The following is a 17,296-nucleotide window of genomic DNA, read 5'->3' as shown; positions in this document are numbered from 1 at the left end:
TTATGTGAAGGCGGCAGGAGAATGGGGCTGAAAGGAAAAATAACTTGGCCATGATCGAATGGCGGAGCAGACACGATGGGCTAAATGGCCTAATTCTGCTCTTTTATCTTATTATTGTCTAGCAGCACTACATTTTCTCTGTAACAGTAACATCATATTCTGCATTTTGTTTTGTTTTTCCCTTGGAATACCTCAAAGTAGTTATGTTTTGGAATGATCAGTATGGATGGATGTAAAATTCAATTTCAATGACCCTCAGTACATGTGACAATAAAAGAACAATACCAGTAGCAATGCCAGAGCAGATGGTGTAATCTGATCAATTTGCCAGGTTTGAATGGCATTCATGTAGATATCTAAATAGACAAGGTATGAAGGGATACAGTCATAATGCACCCAAACAGGATTGGTGCAGTTGGGCAAAAAGATGAGCATGGATGTCGTGGGCCGAAGGGCCTTTCTGTGTTGATCTACAACTTTTATAACTCTTTGCCCCCAACCCCTTGAAAGAAACAGGCTCCATTTTTCCAATGTGAAACCTGATACTGCTCAGTGTTCTCCAAGTTCTGTCTGCAATCTCTCGGAAGACCAAAATGATGTCTCCTATCAGTGGATCATTGTCATGCAACACAAAAACAGAACCTTCGGTTCACTGTAACACATACAAAGAGCTGGAGGAACTCAGCAGGTCAAGCAGCATCTACTGAAAGGAATAAATAGTCAACATTTCAGGCCGAGACCCTAAATCATGAATCTTTGGTGACTTGTATATAAATAATTATATAACATACAAACAGATAATCAATTGTTAAACTGCAAATAAAATAGCAATTAAACAGTTTAATCTAAGAATGTAATCAATGAACTTTATGTTCAAGTTTAATTATCATTCCACCATATATGTATAGCGAAATGAAACCGTGTTCTTCCGGGGCCAAGGTGCAAAACACATTAGTAACAGCACACTGCACGTAGCACAAATAGCCCATATGGTTATGATTTCAGAGAAAATCAGTCACAAAAAGAAAAAAATAATAATAATATTGCCCAAGTCCCTGTGTGGCATGGCGAGATTGATGATGAATTATCCTGGTCGAGCATGTTCTTCCATTGAGCGAACACTGGAGGGCAGCACCGAGTGACTGCAGAGGGCAACACTGCCTCCACGTCTCCTCCCATGTGCGACTGCCACAGCTGACCCTGCAGCTTCAGCCTCGGCCTAGTCCTCGCCACAACTGAGGCAAAGCAACTCCCTCGCCATCGGATTTCCCAATGAACTATGAAATACATGTGAACTACTAAACTATTAAACAGCCATCTACACTAATTCTTTACTAATCCCATTTCCTTCCAGCTCAGCCGCTCATCCAGCACAACCCACCATATTCCAGACTTTGTTCCTTGGTTTTAACTACGCACTCCAGAGGAAGCCTCTAATTACCCGTCACTATTATCCTCAATCACCCTTCACGTGCCGCATTATTTTGCAATTGGAGTACCCACTCTCCTTGCCTGCACCTTCTCTCTCATCCACATCAACAAGACATAAACTGACAAAATCATAAAGGAATGCTGGAGCTGATTGTTTAACTCTTAGATTAAATTGTTTAATTGCTTTTATCATTGCAGCTTAACAAATAATTATGTTTGCATTTTATATAATTATTTATATACAAGTAGCTGCGTACTATGGTGACAAAAGCATGCACATTACAGTTTAATGTGCTTTTAATTTTTATAAAAAGCATAATTCTGGAAAACCCAGGAAGCTTCTTTGTTCTGCATTAAGTGATTAAATGTTTTCTCATTGGTTAACTTGGCATTATAGTATTAAATAAGTGCTTTCCAATTGGCTAATACTCATCTAAACTTGAATGGAATTTTTTCTTATCTTTGGATATAAAATAGCTGAGCACAAATCAGTGCCGTTTCACTCTTTTTAGTCTCTTGTCTTTAAGCCCTCTGCTCCTGCTTCCTTTATTCTATCAATTTTTAATAAAACGATCGTGAAGCAACATATTTTATGCCTCGTTCCTGACTTGTAAAAGAACCTTGGATTTAAATGCCAGAATCCATCAGAAATTGAACCTGCCCTAACCACTTCCTCTGGCAACTCATTCCACGTACATACCAAGCACTGTGTAAAAAGTTGCCCCTCAGATTCCTATAAAATCTTTCCCATCTCACCTTTAACCTCTGCCCTCTGGTTCTTCATTCCCTAACTTTGAGAAAAAGACCAAATGCTTTCACCCTGTCTGTGCTTCTCATGATTTTATACACCTCTGTAAGATTATACCTCTCAGTCTCCTACACTCCAAGGAAGAAGTCCCAGCCTGTCCAACCTTCCCAATCACCATCAACATTATGGGCCATGTCATATGACGTGGGTGATCAGGGTACAAAGTCCATGATTGTTCTTGGCAAATTTTTCTACAGAAGTGGTTTGCCATTGCCTTCTTCTGGGCAGTGTCTTTACAAGACGGGTGACCCCGGCATTATCAATACCCCTCAGAGATTGTCGGCCTGGCATCAGTGGTCGCAGTGATATGCACCAGCTGCTCATACAGCTATCCACCATCTGCTCCCATGGCTTTACGTGACCCTGAAAGGGGGGCAGAGCCTTGTCCAAGGGTGACTTGCAGGCTAGCGGAGGGAAGGAGTGCCCTACACCTCCTTTGGTAGAGCTATCTCTCCACCACCCCACCCTACAAAATCAGTGTCAAACAGGAGGCAGATGCCACAAGTAGACAAGTGCAGAAGATAAACACTACAAGAGAGGGATGCAGAGATGTGAGAAGGAATATGAATCAGTTACACAAAATGACGGGCTCTCTGTTTTATTGAAAGGCCTTAATAGAGTGGACGTGGAGAGGATGTTTCCTATAGTGGGGCAGTCTAGGACCAGAGGACACAGTCTCAGAATAGAAGGACATTCCTTTAGAATGGAGATGAGGAGAAATTTCTTTAGCTAAAGGGCGCTGAATCTATGGAATTCATTGTCTCTTTCAATATCCAATAGGTTTCAATGAGATCCTCCCCACCCCATTCTCCCAAAACTCCAGCGAGTACAGGCTCAGAGCCATCAAGTGCTCCCATACCTTAACCCCTTCATTCCTGGGATCTTTCTCACAAACCTCCTCTGGACCCTCTCCTTTAGGAGCAGACTGTCCATCCAGCAAGATGTAGAGCAGCAGCCCAGTACAAGGGGAGAAAAATTACTTCATCTCAGTGTAAATATTCAGCTGGAGGCCTGGAGGCGTTCACCTTCATTACACGTCCAATGGCACTTTAGGATATTGTGGCTGCATTTGAATTTCAAATTATTCAAAAGCAATCCAAAAACATCAAATCCATGTGTTTTATTCAAATCTACTTATTTTACACATGTAATATTCAACATTATAATTTTCTCAAACAACATTTATTACAGTGGAAAATATGCTCACAATGCAAGCTGCAGTTCAAACCTATAAAATGGATGGTATTATTCTAAAGAGTACATTAGGAATAAATCAAATGTGACTGTTGTTTAGAAAGGGAACAAAAGAAACACATTGCCACAACATTACTAAAGTCTAAAATTAAACTATTTTTTAAGTGTATGGGGAACAAGGGAGCCGTTAGCAATATAACTATGTAACAGTGCGTCCAATACTAACTCAGTAAATGTATCATATTCTGGTATCCTTCTGAAATCAATAGCCTCAGGAAAAAGATTTCTGGAGAAGGTTGAATTTATCAAACAGATTTAGACAAGATGGCCAATGTCAAATGTTTATATCTCTCTATCGGACTGTGTAACACTCTACGTGTGGTTTACGAGTGTCTGCCAGCCATTCATAAACATGGAGTGTCTGTGCCTAGGAAATGACACCAGATTTACTGCATTATTACTCAGCATCTAAAACCATATAAATATAAAGAAAAAAGAGAGAAAGAGGGTGAGAGGGAAAATGACACAGTGAATGAAATAGTAGGGAGTGAAATGAAGCTAAAAGTTTTTTTTATGAACAATGCATTTCCGTTTTTCTTTACGATGCATCTGGGCCCCTCACGGTTAGTTAAAAACTAAAATAGATGCCAAAGCCTTGAAAGAAAGAATATACAACAAATCAACATCAAGCATTAATTTTCTCTTTTATCCAATTCAAAGTTTCCATCTAACAAATATATTTCTTCCATATAAAAATACCTGAATTGAAAACTTTTATAATATTAAAAACCAAATTACTGATTGAATATTTGATAACGAACCTAGCCCTCGAAATGGCCAACTCTCCATCACTGGAGGCATTAATACCACTGTCAGAATCTGATTGCTTAATGCTCCAATGTAAGAAGGCGGTGCTGTTAAATATTGCACACCCATCAATAAATACTGTGGCTGAATTTATCTGCCATACAAATCAAACGTATGGGATAAAATATCATATTCTATTCTTTGAAAGCTCTATGAGTAGTTTTATAATAGTTCAGATTACTTTTAGTATAATTCTTTGTCAGTCCATTTGTGTGTAGTTTTTCATTGATCCCATTGTATTTCTTAGTTCTATTGTGAATGCCTGCAAATAAATTAATGTCAGGTGACATATACAGTACATACCAGATAATAAATTTACTTTGAACTTTGAATTCTGAGGTAAAATTTATTTACTTTCAACTGAATGTGCACTCAAAATGTATTAAGGGATATTCTACCAGCTTACATGGGCAGCAGTTCTTGGAAGAGTTCACCTCTAAACATCTTATTTCAGAATTTATGGGACTGTGATTTTTAACTGGGATTTTTGTTGGTGGCGTTGCTTTACTGCTGCTGACTTTGCAGTCTTCTGCCGGAATGGTTCACAGGCACCAATGTTCTCACTCAGGCTGCTATTCAATACATTCAAGTCAGGAGGTATAGTGTTGGGCATTGTGGTCATCTCTAACCCTCACGTCACTTTCAAGAAACATTAATAAAATTCCAGAACAGAATATAGCTACACTGAATGGCCACTTCTTTAAGTACACCTGCTCATTAATGCAAATACTGCATCTAATTGTCGTCAAGTTTGTCTGCACATATATATATAATCAAATGAAATAATGTTAATCAGCCAATCATGCAGCTGCAACTCAATGCATAAAAGCATGTGGACATAATCAAGAGGTATAGTTGCTGTTCACCTCAAACATCAGAATGAGGAAGAACCGTGATCTAAGTGACTTTGACTGTGCAATGATTGTTGATGCCAAAAACTGCTGATCCCCAGGGATTTTTTTATGCATAAATGGTGTGAAAAACAAAAAGCATCCAGTGAGCAGCAGTCCTGTGGGTGAAAATGCCTTGTTAAGGAGAGAGGTCAGAGGAGAATGGCCAGACTGGTTCAAGCTGACAGGAAGGTGACAGTATCTCATATGGCCACACATTGCAACAGTAGTGTGCAGAAGAGCATCTTCAAACACACATGTTGAACCTTGAAGTGAATAGACTACAGCAGCAGAAGATTGTGTACATACACCCACTGGGCATTATATTAGGTAGAGGAAGTACTAGTCACGTATATCTATGAATTTATTTGTTTAATATTCTTGAGGAATATTGTAGCACATTTACTGTTACCACAGTGGGACCAGCCACCTTTAGCACCAACCATTCTGGTCTGGAGTACAATGGATGGTAATTTTATACACAGCCACTGGGGGGCACTGTTTTAAAGCCGTCACCCTTCCAAGCATTTCATTCCCGTAATATTATCTCAGACACACAGTATACAGAACATTTCCACCTCAGTACTTGATACCTCAAAAGGAAACCACATCTGACAAAACCACCGCACACTCGCACTCAAGCATCCCGGCAGCGGCCACATCATTTAGTGTGGAAGAATCCAAATTTAAAATACATTTCTTGTTCATCAGCCGGCTAAAAGCAAAAGAAGGTTGCTAATTGATATAAATGTTTCTAGTTCTGCTTGCATTGTTAACACAACCCATTATTTATAATTGACACGAATTTCATACACAATCTGCAATCTATCAGCCTCGTTAATCCATCAAAATTTACTTTTGACAGCCAAGGATAAATGATCAAGTTGCCACCATTACTGTAATTAATTTGATAAGTTTTCTTAAGAAACGTATTATTCCAATCTGTATCTTTAACAGTCCCTGTCTGTGTTTAGCATGTTCCTGTAGATAATTTGTTACAACAATGTGCAACTGCTACTTAGTAACTCAGAGTAGCTGATTACGGCTGAGTGAGCAACGTAGCAATAAAAACTATCGAAATAAATTAGTGTATTACAGAAACACATGCGTCTTCACAATTAATAAATTCCACTCCATCAAACTGTGATTTAATTATGCATTATGTATGTTCGGCATGAATCATTCATGTACATTATTATCCAAGTGGGAAAATAGCAAATAGGCATATAAACAGTATACAGGAGTGCTTTTTGTCAAATATAACAGCAGGAATAATAATTAAAAGAAAAACACTCAGTCACGAAAACTAATGCTGATCTTAATACACTTTTAAATAAAGTTTAATAAGGAACAGGTCAAGTTTGAAAGTAATCACTGGCACAGCTGTGATAAATAATGCAGTGGTAACAAATCTTACTTAACGCTGCTAAATATATCAAAAGTAGACTTGCTAAGAGTTTGATATGAATAACTCTGAAGATTAGCGGTATTTACACAGGGAAGCAAATAGCTAACACCTACCATGTAGGATAAAAGATTTCACACTAAATGGTGCATTAAACACACACTCAGGAACTCCCTCAGCCCATAACATTCTTCTAAAGTGCAGTTACTGACGTTATTAGGAAACATTGCTACCAAATTGCGCACAGCAAGTTCTTACAAACAGCCATGTGATAATGACCAGATAATTTTATTTTATGAAGCATGTGAATTGAGAAATACAAATCAGAACTGTGATTTTTTTTATTATAACAGTGCCAGACAATCTTCCACCAGAGTGAAAAGCGAAATGGGCTGTGGCTTAAAAACCCTTAATGAAGACCCCCTGAAAATACCAGATGTATCCCATGCTAAAACATTGCTAATTGGATGTCTCAACTGTAATTCACAAAGTATGGGGGGGGGGGGAAGAGATTCTAAATCATAATTGAATTAATTCAAAATGCATCTACTCTCGTTGACTAGAGAAGTGGCTTCCCATGAAGTCACACAATGTGGATTTAAGAGCTCAGAGAGGAAAAAAATAGAAACAGTGATGATATTTCTGTTTAAAGAAATATGTTTTTCCTTACAACATCATGAATAAAATAGTGTGGTAAATAAACAAATCTAAGTTCTTTTTCAAAAAAATCAGTAGTCAATAAAATACCAGATCTTGAGATCCCTGCTCCAAGGAGTTGTCTATTGGTGGGTTCTGAGGACCTCAAATGGCTGTGGAGGCCAATCCGGAATCTACGCAATTGGGATATAAAGGTGGATTCCATAAATGGAGAACACCTGTGCGTGACTTTGTTTAATGTGCAGAGACTGATGTATCACATGGTCCGTGACAGATCAGGGTCCGGGTCCAGTGGTATGGAATGCAAGGTAACGGGGACCCTTCACTGCTGCAGCCTTCCTCCGTCTTCACTGCCGTTGTGCTGTGTCGTCATCTTCTGCCAGCTCCACTTCTGAGGTCTTCGCTGGCTCGCTTTCTGCCTGGAACCTCTCCCTTGACCCTACCGGCAAGGGTGACCCTACTTTGAGTGAGAAGCCGGGTGGCGAAAGTCCAGGCAACATCGCTCACAGTATCTCAGGAACACACAAGCCTCGCCACCATGACAAGGTGAGGATTGTCAGAGAATAGTCTCTGAAAATAATGAGATACCACAGAGATAAATGAGCCACAAATACATTCATAGTGCTTGCTGTCTGCCCTTGCCTCTCTCTCCTCTGCCGTTGATGCTGGTGCTGATTCCCTTGGGTTTGTATCTGCAGCTGGTACCACCTGGTACGACACTCAAGTCATAATTCTTTAATGGTGGATTTTTCTGGAAGATATGCAGCTAGAGGATGCACCACAGCTGAGCGTGATCCAGTTACAGTGACAGACAATTATACAACAGACAGACACGCGGACACACACAGACACACAACTATTTGTATGTAGGAAGTAATTAGATGTAATAGGTGGTAACTATGTATCTCCAGCCAGGATATCTGAGCACATTATTATGCTCTAACCTCTGCTCTGGCACAGGTCACCGGGCTAGAATGCAATTATTCCGGTTTTCTCTGCCCTGTTCTGTTACGGGGACAGATCGCCTACTGATCTTCTAACTTCATTAGAATTTAAAGACTGACAAACAGCCAGTGGAAAAGACAATGAGTGACTGACTTCCACTGGCTGTCTGTCAGCCATTCTTTATGTATAGATATTCGTAAATTCTATTGGTTTTTGTTATTTTTCTGTAAGTGACTGTCAGAAAATAAATCTCAAGTTTGTATATGGTGACACATGCATTCAGTGGTCACTTTATTAGGTACACCTGCACATCTGGTCATTAATGCAATTAACTCATCAGCCAATCATATGGCAGCAACTCAATCTATAAAAGCATGCAGACATGGGCAAGAGATTTAGTTGTTGTTCAGACCAAGCATCAGAATGGAGGAATGTGATATAAGTGACTTTGACTGTGGAATGATTGTTGGTACTGAGTAGGCTGGATCGAGCATCTCAGAACTGCTCAATCACACACAACAGTCTCTAGAGTTTTCAGAGAATGGTGTACAAAACAAAAAAAACTTCAATTCAGCAGCAGTTCTGTGGGTGTAAATACCTTGTTAATGAGAGAGGTCAGAGGAGAATGGCCAGACTGGTTCAAGCTGACAGGAAGACAACAGTAACTCATGTAAACCACGTATTACAACAGTGATGTGCAGAAGAACTGTGTTGCTGTTGGCATGTAATAGCATTACATAACCACTACACTACTGTGCCACCCATTAATGTGTAATGTGATGTGTACTGGAGAGTGTATTGCATTACTGTAATGGGGTGTAGCAGCTGAGCTGGTCATGCAGACAGTACAACTCCAGTTCCAGGGCTACAGTGGATTTGTCAGTAGCTAGGTCAGACTTTTATTAAACAAAAGCAATTGCTTCACTGTGATATTCATCCATGGTCATATTTCACCCCCAACTGCACACTTGATCCCCCTACCCGATCTGCTGAGTTCATCCAGCTTTTTTGTACATCTTAATTTGACCACAGCATCTGCAGTGTACTTTGTGTTTACTGTACATACAATATTTCTACCTTATATAGCTGTGTCTTTATCATATCATTCCTGCTTTTACTATATGTTCAAGTTATTTTAGGTTTTATGTGCTATTTGGTATGATTGGGTGGATTATTTTTTGGGTCTGGGAACACTCAAAAAATTTTCCCATATAAATTAATGGTAATTGCTTCTTCGCTTTACGACATTTCGGCTTACAAACGGTTTCATAGGAATGAATGCTCTACCTTCGGATAGCGGGGGAAACCTGTATATAAAATTTAAATAGTGCAAAAAGAGAGCAAAGAATAGCGAGCTAACGATCGTGGTTCATTGCTGTTTCTCTTTGCGGCTCAGGCAGCAACTTTGCCATTTCTTTAGCATTTGTTTTTTTTACGAGGCCAATTTGCTAGTTCAATGCTCAAGCCAGCACGGATGGAAAGTGTGAAGAAGCCAGCCGGATTCAAACCCAGGATCACTTGGCTCGAAGTCCAGTGCAGATGCCACTACACCACTGGCCGGCCTTCATGGGTTCATTGTCCGTTCATAAACCTGCTGGTGGAGGGGAAGAAGCTGTGGCTACAATACTGAGCGTATGTTTGAGGCTCCTGTACCTCCACTCTAAAGATAGTAATTGGAAGAGGGCATCTCCTGGGAGAGAAATGAGAATAAGGCCAGTCAGCATCTGTGGAGGGAAAAGGATAGTCAACATTTCAGTCCTGATGCGGAGTCTCGACCCGGAACACCAATAATCCCGTTGCCTCTGCAGATACAGATTAACTCAGTGATAACCTCCAGTAGTTTGTTTCCTGCTGACGTAACGAATCACCAGAGAACTGATCAACTCCACCCTAAAACAACTGACAGAAAAATCATTGCGGCATAGACACAGAACTGTGGCTACCTTCGTATATACCTCCTCGGGGTATATTGCACTTGAAGCAGCTATGGAAAGATGACCAAACAAAGGCAAAGTGGGAAGTTCAAAGTCAAAAACAAAGTTCACTTTACCATCTTTATTTGCCATGTACATTTGTATGTATTCAGAATTTGCTGTGGTGTGTTGGTCAGGGCATGACATACAAAAAAAAACATCCAACAATTATAAAGTATAAAGAATTGTATAAAAATAAAGTTAGTTGTAGTATCAATATGGAATAAAATTAGCATTAATTATACATACCAGCATGTATTTACAATGTAAACAGCCTTATAAAAAGTAGTTTAAAATATTTATAGTGCAGTGCAGTGATGGGGGGTGGGTTAATGCATAGTCCGGGGGGTGGCGGGGGAACTAATTAGGATGATTGATCAGATTAGCTGCTAGAGGAAGAAACTTTTAAGAAGGCGTGAAGTTTTTGCTTTAATAACCCAACAGTGCTTTTCAGAAGGGAGCTTTTGGAAAAGACAGTTTGCAGCGTGCGCTGTGTGGGTACTGTTTACGTATCAATCAAGAAGAGTGCTGCAAATGTATTCCATCAGTGTTTCCTGTGACTGACTATGAAAGAATTGTTTTTGAATATCATATTCCCGAGTTATTCTGTCAAAATGCCAGACAATAAAATACGATGCTGCCTATCAATCCATTTACATTATCTTGCTTCCCAGCCCTGTGACCGCAGTTCACTGCGAACCAGACACGGCGGCTGGAAGCCAGAACGAGCAGCAACCTCACCTTCCGCAGTTCCAGGGGTTTGGTGTACTTCTGCCACGTTGAGGAGAAGAAGATCACGGCCAAGTAAAGGCAAGCCAGTGGCAATGATTTCAGATTCAGGAACCGAATTAACAAGAGCCCCCTGCTGGTCGGCTCTGGACTGACAGGCTGCACGTTCTCCATGACAAGATGCTGAAAATGAACACACAAGGTTTGAGTTACGGAGTCAAAACGCCACACAGGCAGCACACCATCTCCACCCACCATCGAGCGCTCATTTCCCATCATTCCACTTCCGAGCGTCTCTTTCCTTAGTTACGACCTGACGCACTGAATACTTCCAGCATTCTCTGGCTTTGTCCTGCACTCAATCCATTCTCCGCATTTCCCATCAGCTCACTCCAGACTCTCCCACCCACCTACACGTTTGGATCAACCTACAGTGGTCTATCCGCCTACCTTCAGGAGGTGGATGAAAGCAGTGCCAGCAAACCGAGTTCGATTCAGCCGCAGTCTGTAAGGAGTTTGTACGTTCTCCTTGTGACTGTGCAGGGTTCCTCCGAGTCCCCTCACATTCCAAAGACGTCTATGTTAGTAGGTTAATTGGTCACATGGGTGTACATAGACCGCAGAAAATCTACAGCACATTACAGGCCCTTCAGCCCACAATGTTGTGCCGACCACGTAACCTACTCTAGAGATTGCCTAGAATTTCCCTAGCGCCTAGCCCTCTATTTTACTAAGCTCCATGTACCTATCCAAGAGGCTCTTAAAAGACCCTATCGTATCCGCCTCCACCACCATCGCCAGCAGCCCATTCCACACACCCACCACTCTCTGTGTGAAAAGCTTATCACTGACAGCCCCGTTGTGCCTATTTCCAAGCACCTTAAAACAATGCCCCCTCATGTTAACCATTTCGGCCCTGGGAAGAAGCCTCTGGCTATCCACACGGTCAATACCTGTCATCTTCTTATACACCTCTATCAGGTCACTCAACCTATTCTCATAAGGCATGCTCTCCAATCCAGGCAACACCCTCGTAAATCTCCCCTGCACGCTCTCTATAGCATCCACATCCATCCTGTAATGAGGTGACCAGAACTGAGCACAGTTGAACCCAATGGGTATAATCGGGGGGGCAAGGGCTCACTGGGCTGGAAGGGCCTCTTACTCAGTTGTGTCTCTAAATAAATAAGTAAGCAAAATAAACTGTTCATTTCCCTCCATAGATGCTGCATGACCTGCTGAGCTACTCCAGCACTTCTGTGTGTGTGTGTGTGTGTGTCTCCTGTTCTAGACTTGTATCTGGAGGCCTGTTAAATTAAAGTGAATGCCAGAGGTGCGCATTCAATGACCAACTGGCTTCTGGGGGGAGGGGGGGGGAGCGGCACGGTAGCATAGTGGTTAGCGCGATGCTTTACGGTATTAGTGATCAATTCTAGCCAACGTCTGTAAGGAGTTTCTAAGTTCTCCCCACGATCACATGGATTTCCTTCAGGTGCTCTGGTTTCCTCCCAAAGTCCAAAGACGTAGTCGTTGGCAGGTTCATCGGTGATTGTAAACTGTCCCGTGATGAGGCTAGTGTTAAACAGGTGGGTTGTTGGGCGGTACGGCTCGAAGGGCCAGAAGGGCCCATTCCAAACCTTACATCAATAAATAAATAAGTAAACTTGTGCTCCTATGAGAATGAGGCAAATCAATCACAGCGCAGTTCTGTGATTTAACCATTTAACGTAAAAGAAAACACAAAGTAAATTCTGGCCAATTTTTCTCCCCCAGTTTCTACTAAATATGGTGGCTCATTCCGGGATACGGTTCAACAGAATTGCCAGAAATTCACCTGGATGTTTATTCTTCTGAAGACAGCCAATAATGATCTGTTATCCACTACTGTGTAAAGCAGCACTGGGTTCAGCAGCATGAGAATCAAATGGGAAAGTGGTCTGGCTACAAGGTCACCATGACAGCAAGACAACAGTTCATCATTCGACACCAACAGTAGCTTTTGGACAGGGGAAATTCATCTTGTCAATTAGTTCTATTTCACAGCTAGTCTCAGGACCCCTGGCCACGTCGTCAAGGGTTAGAAGATAAATCCTGCAATGTAAGTCTAACTGTAAATTTAAGTGGTTCCTCTTGAATATGGTCCCTGCTGCAGCCCTTTATAATTTTTGATGTATGGTTCCCAATGTACTGACACCTCCTGAGAACCATTGAAAACCTCTTATTCAAATGCATCACAAATTGCTATGGCAACTACTCTGCTCAAGACCCCAAGAAATTTCAGAGCAACTGAAGACAGCCCAGTCTATCATGAAAACCAGACTCCCCTCCACTGACTTTCGCTACACTTACAAATGCCTCAGGAAAGCAGCGATCGTAATCCACCCTGTCATTCTCTCCTCCCACCCCCTTTCCATCAGGCAGAAGATACAAAAGATTGAAAACACGTACTACCAGGCTCAAGGACTGCTTTTACAAGACTCTTGTATAGGCCTCTTGTGCAATAAAGCTGAACCCTTAATCTTCCAATTTATCTGATTATGGCCCTTGCACCTTATTCTGTTGTGCTTGAAAATCTGTTGGAGATCAACAGTTTTGAAGATACTCAAGCCACCCCATCTGGCACCAACAATCATTCCATGGTCAAAGTCACTTAGATCACATTTCTTCCTCATTCTGATGTTTGATCTGAACAACAACTGAACCCCTTAACCATATCTGCATGTTTTTATGCACTGAGTAGCTGTCATATGATTGGCTGATTAGATATTTGTATTAATGAGCAGATATACAGTGGTACCTAAAAAACGGGCCACTGAGTGTATATCCTGCATTCTGGTCATTTCCTTTGTGCTACCTCAATGTACTTGTGTGTATTATACAATGCTCAATCTGAATGGCACACAGAACAAAGTTTTTCACTGTATCTTGATACATGTGACAATAATAAACTAGTTACAATTCTCATAAATATGTTGATATGGCAGTTTTGGGTTGATATCCCTGAGAACAAATAATTATTAAATTGAGACCCTGCAGCCTAAATCCTAATCTTCCCCACATCGTCCTCCGAACTCACACAGAAGTTTGGGTCAGAGTTTGAACATTCATTGTATCCTTTAATAACACATCAAGATAATATCAAATGAGATTATGGCATTTACCTTGCAACCCTTGTATATTCAGTGCATTCAATCACCAGTTCTTGAAAAAGGGCCTGTAAAAGAAGTTTAATCAGAATTTACAAACAGTCACCAGATCTTTCTCAACAGATTAATAATAATCTTTATTATTTTATTACTTCAAACCATCCATTACCTTCACCTTGTGGTTTAATTAATAATATTGATAAGTCCCAATATCTGAAAGTTCCTCCCTAAGCCTTTTAGTCAGATCTATAGAAGAATATAGGCATAAGGCAGGGGGTGCAATAGAAACAAAAACACAAGAGATTCTGCAAATGCTGGAAACCCAGAGCAACACACAGAGAATGCTGGAGGAACACAGCAGGTCAGGCAGCATCTATGGAGAGGAATAAACAGTCAACATTTTAGCCTGAGATTTCTCATTAGTACCTATCATCATATTCAGTCCTGATTCAGACTCCTGAATGTTAAAAAGCATCCAACAAGGAGGATTTGGTTACAAGCCAAGGACAATTACCGTTCGGCATGATAGTATAGAGGTTAGCACAACGCCTTACAATACAGGCAACTTGAGTTCAATTTCCACTGTTGCCTGTAAGGAGTTTGTCCTTACAAGGAGTCTCCCCATAACTGTGTAGGTTTCCTCCAGGTGTTCTGGTTTCCTCTTCCAGTCCAAAGACATTTAGGTTGGCAGGTTAATTGGTCATTATAAATTGTCCCATGATTAGGCCAGGATTAAATCAGGGTTTGCTGGGCAGCATGGCTCGAAGGACAGAAAGGGCCTGTTCCTTGCTGTAACTCAATAAATAAATAATTAACGATAAAGACTTATAATTGAAAAGCAAACTGCATGATATATAAACACAATTTCAAAAGAAATTGGAAATATCCCTGTATTCCTTTCATTGTTTTGGCCAGTGATCTGGATTATTAGATATGATTACATTTATTTAAACCCTGCCTTACTAAAGTCCAATTTAAACCATCATCAATCTGAAATAATAACACTGTTACTCTCCCCACAGAAACAGCCTGACCTGCTGACTATTATCACCAAAGTTTCTGATTCCATTTCTTCAAACACAATTGCACACTTGATTTCAACATTTAAGGGAAGTTTACATTAAGTATATGGATGGGAGTATCATGGAAGGCTGTAGTCCAGGTGCAGAACATTGGGACTAGGCAGAATAATTTTTCAGCATGGACTAGATGGGCCAAAGGGCCTGTTCTGTGCCATAGTGCTCTCTGATTCTATGGCTTGGAACATTGGTGATGCCAGACTGGAAGATAATTCCAGACCGTTGCTGTTAATACTTTTTAAATCACTTTCTTCACGCATTCCAGGACATTATAATAATTTTCCTAGTGAACCAGTTAAGTTTCTTGGGAGTGAATGCAAAGGGGCCCAAGCAAGTCTTAAGGGACTATGGGAAATGGGAGATCGACAATTTACATCTGACCACTGGAAACAACTTTACACCTGTCCAGTGAGCCAAATGCCTTAACACCAGGATTTCCAAATAATCAGATGTCATTGGAGATTTACTGTAACAAAAGCATTTCAAGGTTCAAAGTTTTTTTATTAAAGTAAGTTTATGTATTCAGATACAACCACGAGATTCATTTTCTTGCAGACATTCACAGTAGAACAAAAAATACAATGGAATCAATAAAAAACTACATACAAATTACACATAAAACTACTTAACAAGCAACCAATGTCTTAAAGAAGACAAAATGCAAAATATATTTTAAAAAAATAAAGAAATACTGAGAGCATGAGTTGTAGAGGCCTTGAAAGTGAATTTTGTGTGTAATACAGTAAACTAATTTGAAGTTGGTACATGTCTTCTATATAAACTCTTTTTTGTCTCATCAGCTCCTCCCATCTCATTCCACGGTAAAATGTCCAGTTAAAAAAATAAACCACTGGCTAGTTTTTTCTGAATATTACCTCCTCTTGCCCTTCCTGAAGATTTTCATTGGGGCAGATTCTTGAGGCTCTCAGTATTAGGTCTGAGAGTACAGCAGCACTGACTCATTGTGTTCTTGAAACAACACATCCATTTCCAGTTACCGGGCCATTACTAATGGACTGGGTTTAGCTAACAAGTTTTCTGTTTGAGAATAATACTTGGTTGGCTAAGTACATAAAATACCAGTAAAATACACAGTAGTTGTGTGATTTAATTTCAGTTTTAGACATGCACAGATGTAAGAATTATTGGAAGATAATTAAGCTCACTGGACTGGCACATTATAATGGCTCTTCAAAGATTTTCCCAGAGGCTTCCGTGCATAGCCTTTTATTACAGTCATGAGCTGTGCAATTTTGATGAGGCTGATAATAAGATGCCAGTGAAAGTCACTGGATCACATACAGTAAGTCATAGGTAAAGAAATGCATAAGATGATCACTTTTTTAAACTTAGAAATTGTATTCGGGACATGCTACTCAGCCCCGTTGCTTCTGTTCCACCATTTCATCAGATAAAGCTCTTCTTTTACGTCAGATTCACTTTCCTCTACTAACCCAATCTTTGTCTTAAATATACTAAGTGGGTCACCAGGTAGGCATTGAAGAGCAGAAACCATCAGCCCTCTGGCTGAAGTATCATTCGTCTCAGCCCTGAATAGTTAAACCCTTATTTTGACAGAAAATGCTCCTAGTTCCAGACACCATTGCCAGGGAAATCATCATCCCTCAATCTACCCTGTCAAGCCTCTTAATGTTGTACACTTCGATCAGTTCACTTCAATTCTCTGGTCTCTAGACGCCCTACCTGTTCAATCCCTCCTCAGAGGATAACCCTCCCAGCATCGAGAGTATCCACATGAGACACTGCCTCAAAAAGATTACATGCATCACGTGTATCACCAAAGATCCTTGTCCTTTCCTCACAGCAATTATCGGACAGGAGGCACAGAGGCCTGAAGTCCCACACCACCTGGTTCAAGAACATTTGTTTCCCTTCAACTATAAAGTTCTTGAAACAACCTGTACAATCCTAATCGTTACCTCAGTATCGCAACACTATAACCACTCTGCACCATAATCAACATTTTTTTGTCCTAATTGTATTCCTTTGTGTACAATCTTGTATAATCTGTTTCACTTATGATTTTCTTGCTCTTATTGTGACATGAACAAAGTCACCAGGGAGACACTGAAGCTAGTGGATACTTGTATTCAACAAAATGAGACACTCTTAGGGGAACAGGCCTCCCAATTCAATAATACGTGGCATTTT

General features: G+C 40.5%; 1 protein-coding gene across 1 annotated transcript in view; it reads right to left on the bottom strand.

Moving 5' to 3' along the window:
* The window catches only part of LOC140714308 (very long chain fatty acid elongase 5-like), a 40,041-nt gene that overhangs the window by 10,329 nt on the left and 12,416 nt on the right, over positions 1–17,296 (bottom strand). Inside the window, exons 2-3 of the mRNA XM_073025426.1 lie at positions 14,061–14,113; positions 10,912–11,082 (exon numbers count right to left, since the gene is read on the bottom strand). Coding sequence (XP_072881527.1) covers positions 10,912–11,073 — 162 coding nt within the window. The 5' untranslated portion in view covers positions 11,074–11,082; positions 14,061–14,113. The remainder of the gene's footprint in view (positions 1–10,911; positions 11,083–14,060; positions 14,114–17,296) is intronic.

The sequence above is a fragment of the Hemitrygon akajei genome, chromosome 21, assembly GCF_048418815.1.
Source record: "Hemitrygon akajei chromosome 21, sHemAka1.3, whole genome shotgun sequence".
In the NCBI taxonomy this organism is placed as follows: domain Eukaryota; kingdom Metazoa; phylum Chordata; class Chondrichthyes; order Myliobatiformes; family Dasyatidae; genus Hemitrygon; species Hemitrygon akajei.
Note: the sequence above shows the minus strand (reverse complement) of the source record. Positions and strands in the feature narration are given on the sequence as shown.